The sequence below is a fragment of the Portunus trituberculatus genome, chromosome 9 (assembly GCF_017591435.1).
Source record: "Portunus trituberculatus isolate SZX2019 chromosome 9, ASM1759143v1, whole genome shotgun sequence".
In the NCBI taxonomy this organism is placed as follows: Eukaryota; Metazoa; Arthropoda; class Malacostraca; order Decapoda; family Portunidae; genus Portunus; species Portunus trituberculatus.
In genome coordinates, this window is record NC_059263.1 from 3,565,221 (window position 1) to 3,585,000 (window position 19,780).

Below are 19,780 nucleotides of genomic sequence, written 5' to 3' on the forward strand. Positions count from 1 at the left end.
GAGAGAGAGAGAGAGAGAGAGAGAGAGAGAGAGAGAGAGAGAGAGAGAGAGAGAGAGAGATTAAATGAGGAGATATATGCGATTAACGAGAGAGAGAGAGAGAGAGAGAGAGAGAGAGAGAGAGAGAGAGAGAGAGAGAGAGAGAGAGAGAGAGAGAGAGAGAGAGAGATTAAATGAGGAGATATAACGAGAGAGAGAGAGAGAGAGAGAGAGAGAGAGAGAGAGAGAGAGAGAGAGAGAGAGAGAGAGAGAGATTAAATGAGGAGATATATGCGATTAACGAGAGAGAGAGAGAGAGAGAGAGAGAGAGAGAGAGAGAGAGAGAGATTAAATGAGGAGATATATGCGATTAACGAGAGAGAGAGAGAGAGAGAGAGAGAGAGAGAGAGAGAGAGAGAGAGAGAGAGAGAGAGAGAGATTAAATGAGGAGATATATGCGATTAACGAGAGAGAGAGAGAGAGAGAGAGAGAGAGAGAGAGAGAGAGAGAGAGAGAGAGAGAGAGAGAGATAAACCGAGAGGACATATGCGATTAACGAAGTGCAGTGTGTCCGCGTATACTCTAATTAAGATGCGTCTATTAAGCGATCACCCATGAGTCACCACTATATTCTGAACACACACACACACACACACACACACACACACACACACACACACTGTACATAACAGCATCAAGAGGCAGTACAATGAACAACAGGAGAAAACTGATCCAGATTAACATAACAATTTTAAAGTTAAAGCCGACACTGACAAGAACACTATAGCTAGCTCAGACTTCCATATCAGCTAGCAGCAGATGTATGATAGCAACATTCAACAGCAGCAGCGACATCATTAGTAGTAGTAGTAGTAGTAGTAGTATTATAGTAGTAGTAGTATTTTTATAGTAGTAGTAGTAGTAGTAGTAGTAGTAGTACGTAGTAGTAGTAGTAGTAGTAATAGCTTCAGCATCATGGTTAATTGGCACTAATGATGAGTACGTCCTTATGTCACGATATCACACACACACACACACACACACACACACACACACACACACACACACACACACACACACACACACACACGTGGCAGTAATATTAAAAGTTATAGACATCAATTATACAAACAACCAACATATATACGCTTGTGTCTGGTCTCTGATTCCCACACGCGCGACACACACGTTGGCACACGCACACACACGGCAGTTTGTTGTCCCTTGAACAGGATATCGTTTCTTTGATTATTATAATGTGACGACTATGTGAGTGGTCTTGTTCAAATTTCCCACGAGAGTAGCATTGTACTGGCGGCCTGGCGGGGGCGCCACCATCACCACCGCCACATATGCCACATCACCACGCAAAGACACATCATATGTCAACATATACCACTTAGTATTATCTTTTTAGTCATCCGAGATATTTATTTAATTAAAACCGATGAAAATCCGAGTTCTTTGTGTATCTTAGCGATGTTTTTAATAATTTTGTTTGGCCATATTGAAAACTCATCGTGCGTAAGTTCGAGTACATATCTTAAAAAACAAATATTGTGATGTAACCAAAATAAAATGCTTTAAAACCCAGAAAATAGTAAAATGTTATATACTATGACGTAAAATGTGTAAATAAACTAAGATGCAGTCTCGATTGTGGTAGTTACGCAGTCCATTATACGAACATCAAATAAAGAAAAACAGCTACAAGTGCAATTTAGTGGTAAGAAAAAGCAATGTTATGATATTTAACCTATTTTTTGCAAGTTAACAGCAATCATTATTACGATGAAGGAATGTTTGGTATATCAAGCACGTTTAGCCAGCATCGGGCTAGTAGTCGAGCGTCAGTGACCAATCATGGCGGCGCCTCAACCCACCACAGTCTGCCGCGGCATTGTCAAGCAGGTTTGCTCCATGATTTATCCTTCTGTATCTCCTGAATCATGCTTTCATGAATGCCGATTTCCAGCAATTCCCCTTCCCGAGGGATGGAATGGCGGAATTACTAAGGATTTGGGCTCCACATGTGAACAGATTGACAGCTCGGCCTCTTTCTCTTAAGCCTTATTATTTACCACCATTCCCGAAGAACTACACCTTTGTGGCCGGTGTTGTATAGAAGCAGAAGTGTTGTTTGGGTGGCGGGGGTGGCGTGGTGTGGGCGTGTGTGGCACGGAGGCCGTTGTGGTGTCGGGGTGTTAGGTGTTGCAGTGTCAATGACCAGGTGACTGGTGTTTACAAATAGGTGTGTGGTGTTGCTGGGAAAGTAAGCGTGTTCTTGTGGCGTGTGGTGTGTTTCTGTGGCACTGGTTCGTTGGTTTGTGTTTGTTTGTGGCTGTTTAACGTGATTTATGTTAGTGTGTGCTTGTGCGTGTGTTGCTTGTCTGTCTGTCTGTCTTACCTTCACCTGCGTGTATGGAAATGTGTTGCATATTTGATTCGTTTATATTTATTCATCTTTACTTTTTTTTTTCTTCGTTCTTGTTCATTGTCCGTATTTCTTCAGGGAAGTGCATGTGTGTCGTCTGTCTGTCTGTCTGTCCCTCCCTCCCTCTGCATGTATGTATGTCTCACGTCACCTGTCTGTCTGTCCGTCCCTATGAATGTATGTACGTCACGTCTGTCTGTCATTTTTTTTTTTTTGTGTGTGTGTGTGTTAGCCACCTCATATATATACATATATATATATATATATATATATATATATATATATATATATATATATATATATATATATATATATATATATCTGTCTGTCTGTCTGTCTGTCTGTCTGTCTGTCTGTCTGTCTATCTATCTGTCTGTCATCATAATTTGTCTGTGTCAGTCACCATGTTTGTCTGTTTATCAGTCACCATATTTCTCTGTCTGTCTGTCTGTCTGTGTGTATTGATCACTTATTTACCTAGCTGGCTCATCTCAGTTAAAACCACCTGGTGTGTTTGGAAATGAGAGAAATAAAAAATAAAAAAATATCCAGATTCTGACACACAAGCAGCAACTGTCAACAGTAGCGTGGTGACTGGTGGTGGTGGACAGTTGCTGTTTCAATGTTTATTGGAGAGGAAGAGAATGTGATTTTGTATATATTTGTTGCAGTAAAGTCTCTCTCTCTCTCTCTCTCTCTCTCTCTCTCTCTCTCTCTCTCTCTCTCTCTCTCTCTCTCTCTCTCTCTCACCCAGTCGAGTGTTCCTCTCATGTGTTGCAGTGTTCTCATGGCCCGGTGTTCCGCAGGTCCTTTCTGGTGATGCAGTCATCGTGCGGGGCCAGCCCAAGGGCGGCCCACCCCCTGAGAGGCAGATTAACTTCTCCAATGTTGTGGCGCCCAGGACGGCACGCAGGGCTACCAATAAGTGAGTAGGAGTGTGTGTGTGTGTGTGTGTGTGTGTGTGTGTGTGTGTGTGTGTGTGTGTGGTAACCATAAGAACCATGCCAGAAACAGATAATAAATAAGCTCCTTAGTAACTTCACTAGGCAAATTTCATCACCACCACCACCATCACCATCAAAAATAAGTCATAACAAACTCCTTAGACAGATTTTCACCATCACCACCACCACCACAAAACTATCCTAACCTAATTATAACCTACCCCAACCCAAACCTACCCTACCCTACCCTACCCTATCCTATTGTAACTCATCGCTGCCGTCCCCCACAGTGCGCCAGAGACGGTGGATGAGCCTTATGGGTGGGAGAGCCGAGAGTTTCTGCGCAAGAAGGTGATTGGCAAGGAGGTCCTCTTCACGGTGGAGACCAAGACCAACACTGGGAGGGAGTATGGCGCCATCTACCTGGGCAAGGGTGAGCTATTGGGAGGGATGGGTAGAGGAGGGAAAGGTGTCTTGTCTTCCTTCCTTCCTTCCATCATTCCTTCCTTGTGTTCTTTGTCTTTGTTTCCTTCATTGTCTTTCTTCCTTCCTCTTGTATCTTTGCTTCCTTCCTTGTCTTCTTCCTTCCTCTTATTTTTGCTTCCTTTCTCTCTCTCTCTCTCTCTCTCTCTCTCTCTCTCTCTCTCTCTCTCTCTCTCTCTCTCTCTCTCTCTCTCTCTCTCTCTCTCTCCATCCTATCTTTGTTTCCCTCCTTGTCTTCCTTCCTTCTTCTATCTTTGCTTCCTTGTCTTCCTTCTTTCCTCTTTTATCTTTGCTTCCTTCCTTGTCTTTCTTCCTCCCTCCCTCTTCTATCTTTGCTTCCTTCCTTGTCTTCCTTCCTCATGTATCTTTGCTTCCTTCTTCCTCTTCTCTTTCTCTTTTCTGTCTTGTTTCTTCCTCTTTCTTTGTCTTTTCTATCTTGTCTTTCTTTCTCTTCTACCTTTGTTTCCTTTCTCTTCTATATTCTTCTCTTTTGCTTTTTCTGTCTTCCATTCTCCCTTTCTATCTTTGCTTCCTTCCTCATCTCGTTCTCACTTGTCTTTCTTCCTTTCTCTCCTTCTATCTTTGCTTCCTTTCTCTTCTATCTTCTCTTCCTTTCTTTTTGTCTTCCTCTTCTCTTTCCCTCTTCTGTCTTCTCTCTTCTCACTGGTCACATTGAGTCAGGTAGTGAAGAGAGCCATGTCAACCGTTTATCTCCCCCTCACAGATGTCAGCTCGGGAGAGAACCTGACAGAGACCATGGTGTCGGAGGGCCTGGTGTCTGTGAGGAGGGAGAGCATCAGGGGCGAGTCCAGGCTGGTTGAGTTGGAGGAGGCAGCCAGGTCTCAGGGGAAGGTGAGGTGGTCTGTGGTGTTTGTCTACCCTTTACCTCTTCAGTACTGCAACTCATTTTTACCTTGAGATTTGTGTATGATTAGATCGTTTTATTGACATTATGAAGAGTATGGAGGTCAAAAGAATAATGGCAATAGTATTTTCCGTTTTAATCCCCCATGTAAGTTTCTAAAGCTATATAAAGTCACCAGATAGTAAGTAGAATGAATATGGAAGTAGGTTGAGGTACTCAAGGGGTTAACCTCTTCAATACTGAGACTCAATTTTGCAAAGATTTTTTGGGTGTGATTTGATGATTTTATTTGCATTAGGAAGAGTCTGTGGAGATCAGAAGGTTAATGGCCAGAGTCTTTACTATTCTAACCCCAACATATGTTTATGAAGCTGTGTAGAATTGCCAAATAGTAACCAGAATGAAAATGAAAATGTATCCTGGTACCGATGAGGTTAATGAAATGTGCCGCTGCAGACATTATTGGAGACCCTGGATTGCCACAAGTCTCTTTATTTCTTGTCTCTATCTCCTTTACCAAATTGGTTGTCTGGTAGTGTGATTGGATATGATTTTTTCCATATAGCAAACATGAATTATTTTCACCTCCTCATTGGAAATACTACAAACACAAGTCTTTAGGAGGTTAAAAAGACAAGCTATTGAATTAATAATAGCACTCCTGTTGTTTTGTCGAGTCATCCTTGTCCATCTCTTTAAGTAGTAACCAAAATGCAAGTCTTTAGGAGGTTAAAAAGATGAGGCATTAAATTAATTATATCACTCCCATTGTATTGTCTAGTCTTATGCTTCATCTCTTTTAAAAGCATCCATCTTTTTAAACTTACTTGATCTTGTCATATTCTAAGCTTTACGAGTGTCCCGCTTCCACACTGACTTGAGGTGGTCGTTCCGCAGGGCAAGTGGGCTGGCAGTGACGCTGAACACGTGCGTCAGGTGAAGTGGACCTGCGAGAACATGCGTGCCTTTGTTGACAAGGCGAAGGGCCGGCCGTTTGATGCTGTGATTGAGCACGTGAGGGACGGCTCCACGGTGCGCTGCTTCCTCCTGCCGGACTTCCATTACATCACTCTTATGATCAGCGGCATCAGGGTCAGTGTGTGTGTGTGTGTGTGTGTGCGTGCGTGCGTGTGCATATACAGAACAGTACATCAAAGAGTAATAGAAGTGACTACTTGCACACCCATAGTAACATTTGCACCCATCACAGCCAATGCTAACTCACACCAGCCATAACTCACACTGCCTCCCCAACAGTGTCCGATGAACAAGTTGGACTCAGAGGGCAAGGTGGACAAGGGCAACAGTGAACCCTTTGCAGATGAGGCACGCTTCTTCACCGAGTCGCGTCTTCTACAGCGCGATTTGCAAGTCATCCTGGAGACCTTCAACAATAACAATTTTGTCGGATCCATCGTCCACAAGGTGAGCATTTGGTACTCCACCCTTGCTCTTTGTGTGTGTAGGAGGTGGTGTATATGTGTGTATTTACCTAGTTGTATTGTACAGGGTTCTATTTTTGTGTGTGTGTGTGTGTGTGTGTGTGTGTGCAAGGATAATGAGCTTGCTGTCCAAGTCCACCGTTGTTTTCTAAGTATGTTTGAGTTGTTTTGCTGCATAATGAAAGCAGGTACATATTGTTTAAATCACTTAGTTGGGAGACACCTGGCCGATAGTGTATCTTGGTGAAGTGACAAACAAACCCTGAGTCATAGTTTGGGTGAAAGTAAGACAAAGTGGATCTTTTTTGTTGAACTGTTTTTGTTCACCTTTGGCCAGTTTTTCCCAGTCTTACATAAAAATAGATAAATAGATAGATGACACACATTCTTCAAGTATTGACATTACTGTACATGAAGACAACTTAATGTTATGAGACACATCTTCCCGTTTTCAGAAAGGCAACATTGCCGAGGCACTGCTGAGGGAAGGCTTTGCCCGCTGTGTTGACTGGTCCATTGCTACAGTGACTGGCGGCCCTGAGAAGCTGAGGACGGCAGAGAAGGTGGCCAAGGAGAAACAGTTGAGGCTGTGGCAGGACTACAAGCCTTCCAGTCTCTCTGTACGTATTGATGCCTGTCTTGAGGAGGGGACGGTTCGAGACATTTATTTATGCCTAACTTTCGGGTCTGCTTGGGAACTGGCATGTTTTTTTTTTTCTCTCCTTAGCTAGATTTTTCTCTCATACATTAAAAAAAAGTCTTGCATGGAGCTGTTAGCCACTTCAGTACTGGGAAGCATTTTTACACCTTAAATTTTGAGTGTGATTAGATGATTTTATTGACATTAGGAAGGGTCTAAAGAGGTCAGAAGATTAATGGTCGAGGTCTTCATTATTTTAATCCCCCACATGAGTTCCTGAAGCTGTATGAAATCACCAAATGGTATTTAATAAACAGAATAGATATGATAGCTTATGATGCTGAAGAGGTAAAGTGGTGTTGCTATTGTCATGCTTATCTACCTTTCCCTCCTTTTACTTGTGTTCTCCCTCTCCCAGCTGGCAGAGAAGGACAAGGAGTTCACAGGCAAGGTGGTGGAGGTGGTGAATGGTGATGCCTTGGTTGTGAAGCGGCAGGATGGCACCAACAAGAAGATTTTCCTCTCCAGCATCCGCCCTCCAAGGTGAGACAGAAAAATAACCTTCCTTTTCTTCAAATTAGTAAATCAGTCACTCTTTTCACATCATACATTTTATAAGTGAACTCTCCATTACATACTCATTCTGTCTGGCATACGTGGCTTAACTTAATTGACTTAATTTAAGAGGGAGGTCTCAATACATTTATCTCTTTCTTTTGGCTTACTCTTTTGGACCTGTAAGGGGACTGGCAACTAAGTGGGTCTTTTTGTATATTTTTTTGGTTGCCCTTGATCAGCTCTCCCCTCTTACATTAAAAGAGAGGGAGAGAGAGAAAAGTCAGTCACCATCAGTCACACCCATCTTTCCTCACTTACAGGCAGGGGGAGGTTGATGCACCGCGTCTCCCCGGCAAGAACTTCCGGCCCCTGTATGACATTCCGTGGCTGTTTGAGGCACGTGAATTCCTGCGCAAGAAGCTGATTGGCCAGAAGGTTCAGTGCTCCGTCGACTACATCCAACCCGCACAGAACAACTTCCCCGAGAAGACCTGCTGCACCGTCAGGATTGGTGATGTGTGAGTGTCTTGGTAGGGAGAGGACAGGAAACATGAGAGGGACAGGGAAGGAGAAAGGTAAGGAAGGGAGAGATATGGGAGGAAGAAACTGTGAGGTACTTGATGTTATTCGTGGAGTGTTCTTGTTCATTGTTATTGTTATTATTGATGCCAGTGTTGTTGGGCTTGAAAAGAAAGGGAGGGAGGGATATGGGAGGAAAAAACTGTGAGGTACTTGATGTATTTTATGCAGTGCTCTTGTTTACTGTCAATGTTGTTATTAGTGTCAGTGTTGTTGTTGGCCCCCACTAAGTGTCACCTCTCCTCCAGAAATGTTGCGGAGGCCATGGTGAGCAAAGGTTACGCCACGGTGATCAGGTATCGCCAAGACGACGACCAGCGTGCCAGCTGCTACGATGACCTGCTCTCTGCCGAAGCCAAGGCCAGCAAGTCCAGCAAGGGTCTGCACAACAAGAAGGAAACACCCATTCACCGGGTGGCCGATCTCTCCAGTGTAAGTGGCTCCAACCTTCACTGCTTCACTTCTTACCATCACTGCCTGGTGTGTGACGAGACCATCGCTCTCCTGCTCCGTCCCACACACCCTTCTGACCTTCCCTCCCACACTGTTGCAGGACGTAAACAAGGCCAAGGGCTTCCTGCCGTTCCTGCAGCGTGCTGGACGCACCGAGGCTGTTGTGGAGTTTGTGGCATCTGGCTCCCGTGTGAGACTCTTCATCCCCAGAGAGACTTGCCTCATCACCTTCCTGCTGGCTGGCATCAGCTGTCCGCGCCCCACCCGGCCAGCGCCAGGAGGCGTTGGAGGAACCATCACTGGGGAGCCCTACGGGGAGGAGGCCCACGCCTTCACCAAGAACCTGGTGATGCAGCGTGAGGTGGAGATTGAGGTGTGTGTGCTACACCAGGAAGTGTTGCTTAAGGGGAGAGTCCGGTTTAGATCGGGGGTGCCATATCTCCGGTAAATATGCATGAATCGCTCTGATTTTTATGTTGTGAAGTATTGGCATCATTTACATCAACATTAGACATTGACCCCCATTCTTGTCCCCCTCCCCCCCCCTCCAACTACAACTACAACGAAAATTTAAAAGCGAATCTCCGTCGTTATTATTGGCCCCACAACCTTCATTTTTCTGTGACTTAGAGACGTTATAATATGAAATGTTTCTTCGTCGTTAGATTTTTCATTTCAGCTTTTAAATTTGTTTTATGATTTTTTTTTTAAATGTGTTTTTTTGCCTTTTTTTGACCAAAAAAATATTAATATAAAATTAAACCAGACATATATAAAAAAAACAGCGACGATGATTTGAAGAGAAAGTATTCCTCTGCCTTTTAGTCTTTGTTTCATTGAAATCAAGCTAAAACTGGCTCCAAGGTTAACGTTAGAAGGGGAATAACTTATGTTTTGAGATATGGGCTGAGAGAGGTCGCGAGAAACAGCGCAGCATCCTGGCGTGACTGTAGCTACGAGAGCACTGAGCCCTGTGACCGACCCACCGAACACTGATACCACACAGACTCGTCGTCAGTCTTGCCATATCATATCCACACACAAAAAGTTCAGATTTTAGCATTTTTCGTAGAATTGGGTGGAAAAAACTTACTCTGCTGATGTAAACAAACGCACAGCTGCTGCACGTGGTTGAGCGGGACCTTTAAACGGATTTAAAGGAAACTATCGCAAGTTTCCTTTTAAATCTTTGCGAGATAGTTGCCAAAATGTATACCTACCAAATATATTTTTTTCACAAAAAGTCATTTTTTTTATATTTTTTGGGTCTCCAAACCGGACTCTCCCCTTAAAGGAGGGTGAGGGGGACTTTTTAGTTATTGTATGTCATTCCTCATGAGGTGTTGGGTTTGTGAAGGGCAGCGCTAGCCTGTGTATTCTTATAGGTGAACCAGGGACAAGGCAGGAATGTGATTTCCATTTGTAATATGGTGTAGTGACCATTTTACTTTGGCCTCAGGTTGACTCCATGGACAAAGGTGGTAACTTCATTGGCTGGCTGCACGTGGAGGGCAAGAACCTGTCCGTGTTGCTGGTTGAGGAAGGACTCAGCACTGTCCACTTCACTGCAGAGTTGTCTAAGTTCTATCAGCAATTGACCTCAGCACAGGAGTCTGCCAAGTCTAAGAACCTCAACTACTGGTCCACCTATGTTGAGGAGGAGAAAGATGAGAAGGTGAGGCTCGACTAACCACCACAATGTTCCTCAGAGACACCCATCACATGCCACACCACCACATACCTTCTCCTGAGTGTAAGACCCTTTCCACTCCAGTTTGAACATTACTATCCACTCAGACATTCCATACACACTCAGTCATGTCTACCTTCCTTCACTCACCTGGATCCCTGCCCCCCCCTACAGCCCGAGGATCAGGTTGGGGAGCGCAAGGTGGACTTGAAGCCACTGGTCATCACTGCCGTGACTCGGGAAGGAACGCTGTATGGCCAGTACTGCAGCGATGGCCCGGCACTGGAGCAGCTCATGGACAAACTGCGCTCAGAGTTTGCCAGCAAGCCTCCCCTTGGTGGAGCCTACACTCCGAAGAAAGGTGTGTTGTGTGTTCCTCCCTCTTCCTCCACTTGCCTTATGAATAGTAGAGGTCCAGAGGTGAATGTTGGTCCCACATTTTTTTTTTTTTTTTTTTTTTTTTTTTAAATCTTGATCTAATTAAAGGATGATTCACACAGTCACCTTTGATGCTTGATATTTTCTTGTTTTGTGCTCCCTTATCATGCTGGTGTTTGCCCCAAGGTGATCTCTGTGCGGCCCAGTTTGTGGACAGCCAGTGGTACCGTGCTAAAGTGGAGCGAGTCTCTGGCCAGAACGTGACTGTGCGTTACGTTGACTATGGCAACCGGGAGGTGACGCAGGGTATTAAGTGTGCCTCCCTGCCCGCCGGCTTCTCCTCGCAGCCATTCTATGCCCACGAGCTGCGTTTGGCCCTGGTCAAATTCAGCAAAGACGTGAGTGCTAATCCTTGACATTGATGTGAGTGTGATGATGTGAAGACGTGAATGATAATTCTTGACAGTGATGTGAGTGTGCTGGTGATGTGTTAAGTGCAGCTAACATCACCACTACTACTTGTCTCACCCATGCCTTCCACTCCACCACAGGAAGACTATGTGGAGGATGCCCTGGCCGCCCTGATGACTGAGGTGGAAAACCGGGAGGTGCTGGCCAACCGGGAGTACCGCGCCAATGGTGCGGATTACGTGTCCCTGCAGCGGGCGGACAACAAGGCTGATGTGGCGGAGGTGCTGCTGGGTCAGGGGCTGCTGCTCATAGATGAGAGGAAGGACAAGCGCTTCCTGTCCATGGTAGGTGACGGATGCAGATAAGGGCTGATTGACTGAGCCTTGGCTCCTGCAACATTCTGGTTATCTGCTGGCTGAGAGAGAGAGAGAGAGAGAGAGAGGCAAACTCGAGCAAGAAGGGAAAAAAGAAAGAAGAAAGAGAGGAGAGAGAGAGAGAATTGTACTAAAGATTAATGTTATGCCTAAACTGTTGTTCCTCTTAGGCTAGATTATGAATCCTGGGACAGTATATACACATTAGATTAGATTAGATAAAAGGATACTTAAAATGGGTAAATTAAAGAAGAAAAATTGGTTCTGGAGAGTGATATGAATATAACTGAATATTACAATAAATTCATTAGAGAACATTGTAAGACTGAAATGCAGGAAGTAGAACAAGGCAGGCAGTTTACCGCTGATAAGTGGAGAATAGAACTGATACTTATCTTATCTGGGAATAGAAGAACATAAGGCACAAGATCGCCAGTTGTGGAGAGCAGTCATCGCCTGTCCAATCCCGTTGCAAATGGGAAAAGGCGGACGTTAATTGAAAATGATGATGATAGTGATGATCTGTCTATCTATTCTTTCTTTCTTTCTATATCTATATCTATTTAACTATCCATCTATCCATCTATCTGCCTACCTTATCTTACCTTACCTTACCTTCTTATCTATCTATCTATCTATCTATCTATCTCTTCTAACCAACTCTTTCACCCACAGCTGACCACTTACCGCGCCGCCCAGGAGTCCGCGCGACGCAAGCACCTCAACGTTTGGCAGTATGGCGATGTCACTGAAGACGATGCACATGAGTTTGGAATGGAACGGTAGAGAGGGATATCCACTCAATTGTACCACCACCACCACCACCACCACCACCACCACCACTACCACTACTGCCACCACCACCACTCTGCCACCATCTCCCAATTTCTCTGCTCCTTCTCTTGTACTGTGTCCCATTTGAGTTAGTTGTGGATTAGAGGAGCAGGATCAAAGTATGTGACCCCTTTTTTATTCAGATTGACGTACATTTCTTGTCTTTCCATCTCCCTAGTATCTTGGGATATTGTGTGTGTGTATGTATGTTTGTGTGTGTATGTGTATATTTGTGTATGTGTGTGTGTCGCAAGTGTTTTGTCACATTTTGGGTCGCTTATAAGTAAATCTTCCTCATCTTCTCGGTAGCTGTGTGTTGATATTCCTCCTTTTGTTCCTCATTTCTCAGGCAAGAATTGTTCCAGATTATTTTTCTCTTCTTTAACTTTTGGTTTTAATTTATTACACCCTCCCCTTCCCCCTGCTCACTATGTTGAGAAATGCAATGGTGCTGGCCGGGAAGACCTTTCTTATTTTGTTAATGACTGCTAGTGTGTTGACATTCTTAGCTCCAGATTGTTTTCTTTATTATGGATTTCTGTTACAGACATTGCAGGAATTTATTTAGTTCCCAGACATTTTCTTTGTGTGTATGTGTGTGTTGGGTAGGGGTGCATTGGTTGTGTTGTGCTTGTTTAATTTAAATCAAAGTAAGCTGTACACACATACACACACAGACACATAAACACACACATCCCTTTTTGCCTGTGTTTGGTGGAAGCTGTGAAGTACTTTTTAAGGCCATACTAGGGTTATTCTCTTTTGTACTGTTCAAGTATATTGCTGCTGCTGCTGCTACTACTGTTGAGAACTTGCTGACACTGCTCATTACCACCTCTCTATTGCCTAAGACATATTTATTTGGGTTCCCTTATGTCAGTTTTGCTGTCATGTTCTAGGGGGTTTCTAGTGTGGGTCTTTTATGCAGAGTTCAGAAAGGATGCAAAAGTAGGGAACATTTAGAGTAGGTGTCCTTGGTTATGGATGTTTATAATGTGTTCAGGAGTTGCTTGTTGTCGCCCTCTTACTGCGAGAGTTGAGCAGTCCAGTACGACAACAGTTCCCTTTGTGGTGGTGGTTGTGGTGTGTGTGTGTGTGTGTGTGTGTGTGTGTGTGTGTGTGTGTGTGTGTGTGTGTGTGTGTACGGGTGTGTAAACATTGTGGTTGTTTTGGTTTTCTTTTACATTGTTTTTATTCACACACATGCACACACAACAGACAATGGTGATACATACACACTTCTGTCCAGGTGTTATCCTTTGTTCTTGAATCCAATGCTTTTTAAAGTCTCTCCATCTGTCTTTTTGGTTTGTATGTGTGACGGGCGTGCCATCAGCAAGCGACGTGTGGTGAGGGAATGCACCGTTGCAGCATCAAGTGTCTGTTCATATTTGGGGGGGAAGGGAGACATAATGAAAAATGATGCTGTTCTTGAAAGCATCACTGTAAACATTTACTTAATTTCTTTTTATATATGCCTGTATATTAAGTAAAATATATGCATGGACTTTGTATGTAATGGAATCCTTAGAAAGAATAAGAGAAACAAAGACAACTTAACACAGAAAACAAAGTGCGAATAGAGCTGAAGTTTGTATGTATGTATTATAGTTGATTTTTTATAATTTATTTATTGTTATTGCAGTCATCATTGTTATCATTGCTTATTGGTAACTTCTCTAAGCTGTCGAGACTCAATGTACATACGTAGTAACGCAAACACCACAGTAAACTACTACTGCTACTACTATTATTACTACTACTATGACCACAACACAATGGCCATTATTACTACTACAGCAGCAGTCACCACCGCCACCAGTGTCCCTCTCTAGTGCATGTCTGTGACCAATGAGGTAGCTACTCTAGAACACCACTTTTATATAAATGAAGAGATATATATATATAATGTATGTATGTATGTAATTCAAAGGTTTATTTTTTAAAACTTGTTATTTAAATCAAGTTGTTTTAAGGGATGGGGACAACTTTATTATCATGGATCATAAATGTCTTACAAATGCAACTCATGCCATTCTGTAACCTTTAGTTTGTGTCAGCCAGCCAGCCAGAGAGGAGCAGGTCAGTGACGGATGTCATGGTTCAAGTAATGTCACTCATTTGTTGTGGAATATCTTAGTAGTTGTGACTATATTCTAAAATGTTGCATTATATATGGGACCATAATAATTTCTTCTATTATACTATTACTGTCTTGAAAAGTTATAACTAGTAGAGATTAATTGTTACTATTATTATTTATTTTTGTTTATCTTATTGAGTACGTGTGGTGGCAGCTTGTTCATCAGTGTTTATCAGCTGTGCTATGGAAACGACCATAAATACAACTGTGTAAGCTCAATGTGGTGTATAGCTCTAAGTTACAAAGTGGTAATTGATCCTCTTGAGCAGTTTTGAATAGGTGATTAGACTAATGCGGTGTATATTAAGCCATTGGATACACACACACGCACACAGGGGATGTCTATCTCTTTAGCAGGCAAACCTATACAAGAACCTGTGTGGTTGGTGTGAGCTGGTGTGCGACGGGGAAATGGATCTGCACCACCCTGAGACAACCAACGCTGTGGTCATACAAGCTGATGTAGAGGGTCACCTATCAGCAGTGCTTCCACAGGGGAGAATTTAATTCTTTATATCTGTTGCCAGATTTCCATACATTTCCTTATATTGAAGATGAGATTTCCTTGAACATGGAATTTTTTCATCATTACTATATATATATATATATATATATATATATATATATATATATATATATATATATATATATATATATATATATATATATATATATATATATATATATATATATATATATATATATATATATATATATATATATATATATATATATATATATATATATATATATATATATATATATATATATATATATATATATATATATATATATATATATATATATATATATATATATATATATATATATATATATATATATATATATATATATATATATATATATATATATGCATATTCTATTAAAAGGGATGGCTAGTTCTGCATTCATTATTTTCTTAAAGAAAATGCCTTGAAGAAAATAAATGCAAAACTTATCAACTCTTGCACTCAACTCAGTTGTGCCCCGTCACCAACACCCACACCATGGCACCCAACATTTTGCCACCACCTACTCATACCAGTTTGTTGATATTTATATGACTGAAGATGGATTGTTAAGCAAGTAATCTGATATGTTGATAGATTGGTAAATGGACAGGTAGATAGATAGGAAGGTAAGTAAATAAATGAAGACATTTGTAAGTGGATAATAGATAATTCTTATCTATTATCAATTATGCATGACAAAATGTATATATTCATGTACTTACTACCAATTCTGCCTGGTATATTGTTAGAAATACGCATTTATCAAGAAAAAGAGATGATAGTAATACCTAGAGAATGAAAAATATCAGTGCCTTTCAGATCCCCCCACCCCTTTTTTTTCCCTCTCGGGATATGCAAATTGTGAAACTAGATTTACGGCGGGTTCACACGTGGCAATTTGAGACTGATATTTTACGTACGTAGAGTTTCCGACGCACAATCGGTGCCTAGCGACTGCAGAAAGTCGCAAAACAAGACCATGTCGGTCTTGTTAGTCGATTTGCGACTTTATTTACATCGTGACGTCACGGAGTAAGTTTTGAAAATGTGGTCTCCAGATATGCAGATGTTAGTTGGTGAGGGAAAAAAGACATCTGGGACACCAAATTTGAATGATACAGAAAAAAGAAGTTTGTGCACATCATCGTTGGACGAAATAGCTGCCACTCTACAAGAACTGTTTCCTTCAATGCAGGGTGTGTTGAAGGTGAGGATTGAAGACTTGTCAGGATATAATTTGACCGCAATTTTGCATGATCTTAAGATTAACAATTCTTATGAGAAATGTAGGCTAATTTAGAGTGTGGTAGACACTCCTTTCTTTCCTTCTACTTAGCCAGGGACGTATTCACAGCCATTTTCTTATGTTGACCCTTCTGGTACACCAAAAGAAAAGCAACCACCGCTTCAGCATCGTCACAGGAAGAAGATATTTTGGCGGGTAGCTGTTGACATTCAATTCCCGCCAAGGCGCTAACTATATAGTCGATATCAGTTGCTACGTCCGATTCCCGACTAGAAGGGGATGAGTCGGAAACTCTACGTACGTAAAATATCAGAGGCAGATTGGCACGTGTGAACCTGCCTTAACATATCGATCAGAGAGAGAGAGAGAAATTCGATCACGCAGACCTGTTGAGAGAGAGAGAGAGAGAGAGAGAGAGAGATCACGCACCTCGTGACCCTAGAAGAGAGAGAGAGAGAGAGAGAGAACAAGCAGTGACATCTCGCGGGTGAAAGTAGCACCAGTTAGTTTCGATATCTTTTACAATAAAATTATATCACTAATACACAAAAAACTAGCCTTTAAAACGAAAAACAGACTAAACAGACAAATAGAGAATGAATTACTATATCCCTGTAATGGATGCGAGATAATATAGATCAGTATTTGAGGGATTAAAAATAAAAATAAATAAGAATAGGTACTTAACAGAAGACTCCACCCCACATAAGCCGGTGCAGCAGCCATGACGGTTCAGTGGCGGAGTGACCTTCAAAGGGGGTGTACGTGCGGAACAGCTCTCTAAGCCCATGTGACTGAGAATACCACTTAGGTTTACTCCCCACAAGTGCAGTGCTAGTGAAACGTGCCACTTACTTACCATTCACTGACTTATGGTGTTGGAATTGCCTGAAAGGACGCGACTGGTAAGGAATTAAAGTATATATTTGGTGAGGGAAAGTGTGTGAGGCTGGCTGGCCACTTAAATGTCTAAGTAAACATATTGGTGACTTGTGATGTACCAGGAAGGACCGAGGCCCCGTGACGCTGCCTGTGTGGTGTGCCCTGCTGGTGATGCTGGTGGTGGTGAGGTGACAGTAGCGGTGAGAGCAAGGCAGGGCGAGGCAAGGCGTGGTGGTGATGTGGTGACTGGTAACTGCTGGTGTGGGTGGTGCTGGTGGTGACGTGTGAAGGAACATTTTTTTGTGTGTGGCCAAGATAAGAGTTGCTGTGGACCTGCTTAATGGTGTTTTTTTATTTGTTTATTTATTTATTTATTTATTTATTATTATTATTATTATTATTTTTTTTTTTTTTTTTTATTACTTGGTTAGAGTTGAGAGACGTTTGGTGTTGTTTATTTGATGAAGTAAAAGATCGTGGTGGTTTTGGTTTTGTTTGGTGAAGGAATGGACGTGATGAAGAAGTTGAATAGTTTTGAGAATTTGAAGAGAAGACGTTGTTACATTTCAGACAGTCAGTATTTTAAAGAAGACATTGATCTTATTCTGAGAAAGTTAGACGAGAACCATGACATTTATAGAGAATGTGTTTAGAACACTGACATATTTTAAGAGAAGACAAATACAAGAAACTGGACCATTTATGAAGATTGATAAACATCTGACATTTTAGAGAGTTGGAGATAAGGCGTTGATATTTTTTTAAGAACATGTATTAAATTAAAACTACATGTATTTTCCGGGGTTAAGTAAATAGAGAACAATGACATTTTGACAACGATAAGAAGCAGAGTTTATTGAGATGATATAAGCAAGAAACGTTGAAGTGATCTCGAGGAAGTAAAAATAGATGAATAAACAGAGGAAGAAGAATAAGACAAAAAGACTACAAACTAATGAAAAAAAAATATTAGTGAAGCATAACATAACAAATAACGAATAGATAAACAAACAAACTAAGAGAAAGAAGAGAAGAAAAAAAATCGAACAAAATAATCAAATAGTGAAAAATAAATAGATAAATAAATAAACTAAGAGAAAAGAGAACGAGACGAAAGAAGAACTGACTAGAAACTCCTTAAAAAAAAAAAAAACTAGCACAACCAAATAATAATAAAAAAAATAGATGAATAAATAAACTAATAAATAACAATAACTAACAGGTGTCATCCCTTCAACAGAACAATTAGAGAGGTATAAATGCCACCACACAACATACAGAACAGGAACTCCCTCAAACTAACAGAGATGGAGGAGGAAGGTCTTCGCGCTAACCTCTCCCACCAAGAGCTAATACCCGGGATGGCGCCGTCGGTAACTGTGGTCACGCCTGCAGATACAAGAGGGGGCGATGATGTTGCCGACCCTTCCTCCTGCGAGCTCTCTACCCCTCCGCGCGGCACCAGCGTCAGCAAGAAGCAGCTGATGGTGGTGATTATCCTCTTCTACGTGAACCTCATTAATTACATGGACAGATTCACCGTGGCAGGTATGTTGAGTGACGATTTTACCTGTTGCTCTTGTTATTTGCTTATATTATTTGTTTTGGTCAAGGATAATAAAAAAAAAGACGATGAAAAAGTAGATGAAAATAAAAAATGAAGGCCAGAAGGTAAAGATTGTCTCTCTCTCTCTCTCTCTCTCTCTCTCTCTCTCTCTCTCTCTCTCTCTCTCTCTCTCTCTCTCTCTCGTGAGTTTGACAGTGTACTCTTCATCTGTAAGGCTTCAGGGATAAACTTCCTTTCCTAGTTTGAAGTAGGTCAGACAGGTGAGGAAAAGAGGAAGGAAGGTCATAACACGTAGACGAAGTAGAAGGAGGAGGGAATGAGTAGATAGTAGGTACGGTAAGAGGTAGGAATATGATTAATCTTGCAAGGTAGACATAATAGGTAGAAAGAGTATGTCGTCTTGATGGGTAGACAAGAAGGAAGTGAGGAAGGAAGGACTAGGTACGGTAATTTTGACAGGCAGTGGTAGGAATATGATTAATCTTGACAAGTAGACATAGTAGGTGATGGGTAGGAGAAGAAATTGTAAGTGGGGAGAGGACTATTGTAATAAGCTGACGTAGGTAGAGAAGCTGGTGGTGGTGGCTGGTCTGAGTAACATTTTTTGAGAGGAAAGTTGTGTTCTCAAACTCTTTCGATGTCTGAACTCTTGACAGGCTTTTTCGTGGAAGTTACTTGTATGTTTTCAATTCTACTGTCTTAGTTCTGGCTATGGCTTAAGAGGGGTAGTACATTAACAGGCTGTAGTTTTGCAGTGGTATTTTCCGGATTTAACCACTTCAGTACAGGGACGCATGAATTTGGGGTGTGATTAGGCCATTTTATTTACATGAGGAAGTGTCTACTGAGCTCAGAAGATAAGTGGCTAGTCTTCACCATTTTAATCCCCTAGTAAAGTTTATGAAGCTGTACAAAATCACTAAATTGTAAACAGATTAATATGAAAATGTGTCATGGTGCTGAAGAGAGTTAAGTGGTCATACCAAGCTTTCTGCATTATGAACTTGAAAAAAGAAAAACAAACACTGACAATGTTTAGCAGCTAACTAACACATGAGAGACGAAACAAGTAGGAATACGGAGAAAGGCTCGCTACAATCCCGCTTAAAGTTAGCAACAGCATAACCGAGCATTCGAATACAGTTTTTTCCTCTCTCTCTCTCTCTCTCTCTCTCTCTCTCTCTCTCTCTCTCTCTCTCTCTCTCTCTCTCTCTCACGCTACTAACTATCACTGTCACCTCTCCAGTTACTCTATATTAAATTCTTCCTCTATTAATGAAAAAAAAACATTAAAAGGACAGATTTTCGCCTTGTTCCTCACTCTCGTACTTAGATCATGAGGAGGATGCGGTGTTCTTATTTTTTC

At 41.8% G+C, this 19,780-nt stretch overlaps 2 protein-coding genes across 9 annotated transcripts in view; both read left to right on the forward strand.

Moving 5' to 3' along the window:
• The first annotated feature begins 1,746 nt into the window (after positions 1-1,746).
• Positions 1,747-13,571, forward strand: LOC123501337 (staphylococcal nuclease domain-containing protein 1-like). Its single transcript, XM_045250119.1, has 16 exons — positions 1,747-1,890; positions 3,220-3,338; positions 3,648-3,790; positions 4,565-4,692; positions 5,603-5,797; positions 5,963-6,130; positions 6,603-6,767; positions 7,206-7,330; positions 7,666-7,863; positions 8,173-8,356; positions 8,478-8,750; positions 9,837-10,052; positions 10,242-10,428; positions 10,632-10,843; positions 10,997-11,200; positions 11,906-13,571. The coding sequence occupies exons 1-16, from the start codon at positions 1,843-1,845 to the stop codon at positions 12,014-12,016; spliced, it is 2,676 nt and encodes an 891-aa protein (XP_045106054.1). The 5' UTR covers positions 1,747-1,842; the 3' UTR covers positions 12,017-13,571.
• A 3,110-nt stretch (positions 13,572-16,681) lies between these two features.
• LOC123501470 (protein spinster-like) overlaps positions 16,682-19,780 on the forward strand; it is a 29,139-nt gene continuing 26,040 nt past the window's right edge. For 5 of the 8 annotated variants that reach the window (XR_006673645.1, XR_006673647.1, XR_006673646.1 and 2 more), the window contains exons 1-2: positions 16,682-16,870; positions 18,088-18,395. Coding sequence is in view for 3 of the 8 variants with exons in the window: in XM_045250316.1 (XP_045106251.1) it covers positions 18,107-18,395 (289 nt within the window). In the remaining 5 variants the exon portion in view is untranslated. Of the gene's footprint in view, positions 16,871-17,417; positions 18,396-19,780 lie in introns of all 8 variants that reach the window. The other 3 variants (XR_006673649.1, XM_045250318.1, XM_045250317.1) reach the window with 3 other exon arrangements.

What these genes read in the sequence shown, in the direction of transcription:
- LOC123501337 (XM_045250119.1), top strand. Translation starts at nt 1,843, where the DNA reads ATGGCGGCGCCTCAACCCACCACAGTCTGCCGCGGCATTGTCAAGCAG. An exon ending in AGCCTACACTCCGAAGAAAG is followed by an intron (nt 10,429 to 10,631) that starts GTGTGTTGTGTG and finishes GTTTGCCCCAAG; the next exon opens with GTGATCTCTGTGCGGCCCAG. An exon ending in TGGTCAAATTCAGCAAAGAC is followed by an intron (nt 10,844 to 10,996) that starts GTGAGTGCTAAT and finishes ACTCCACCACAG; the next exon opens with GAAGACTATGTGGAGGATGC.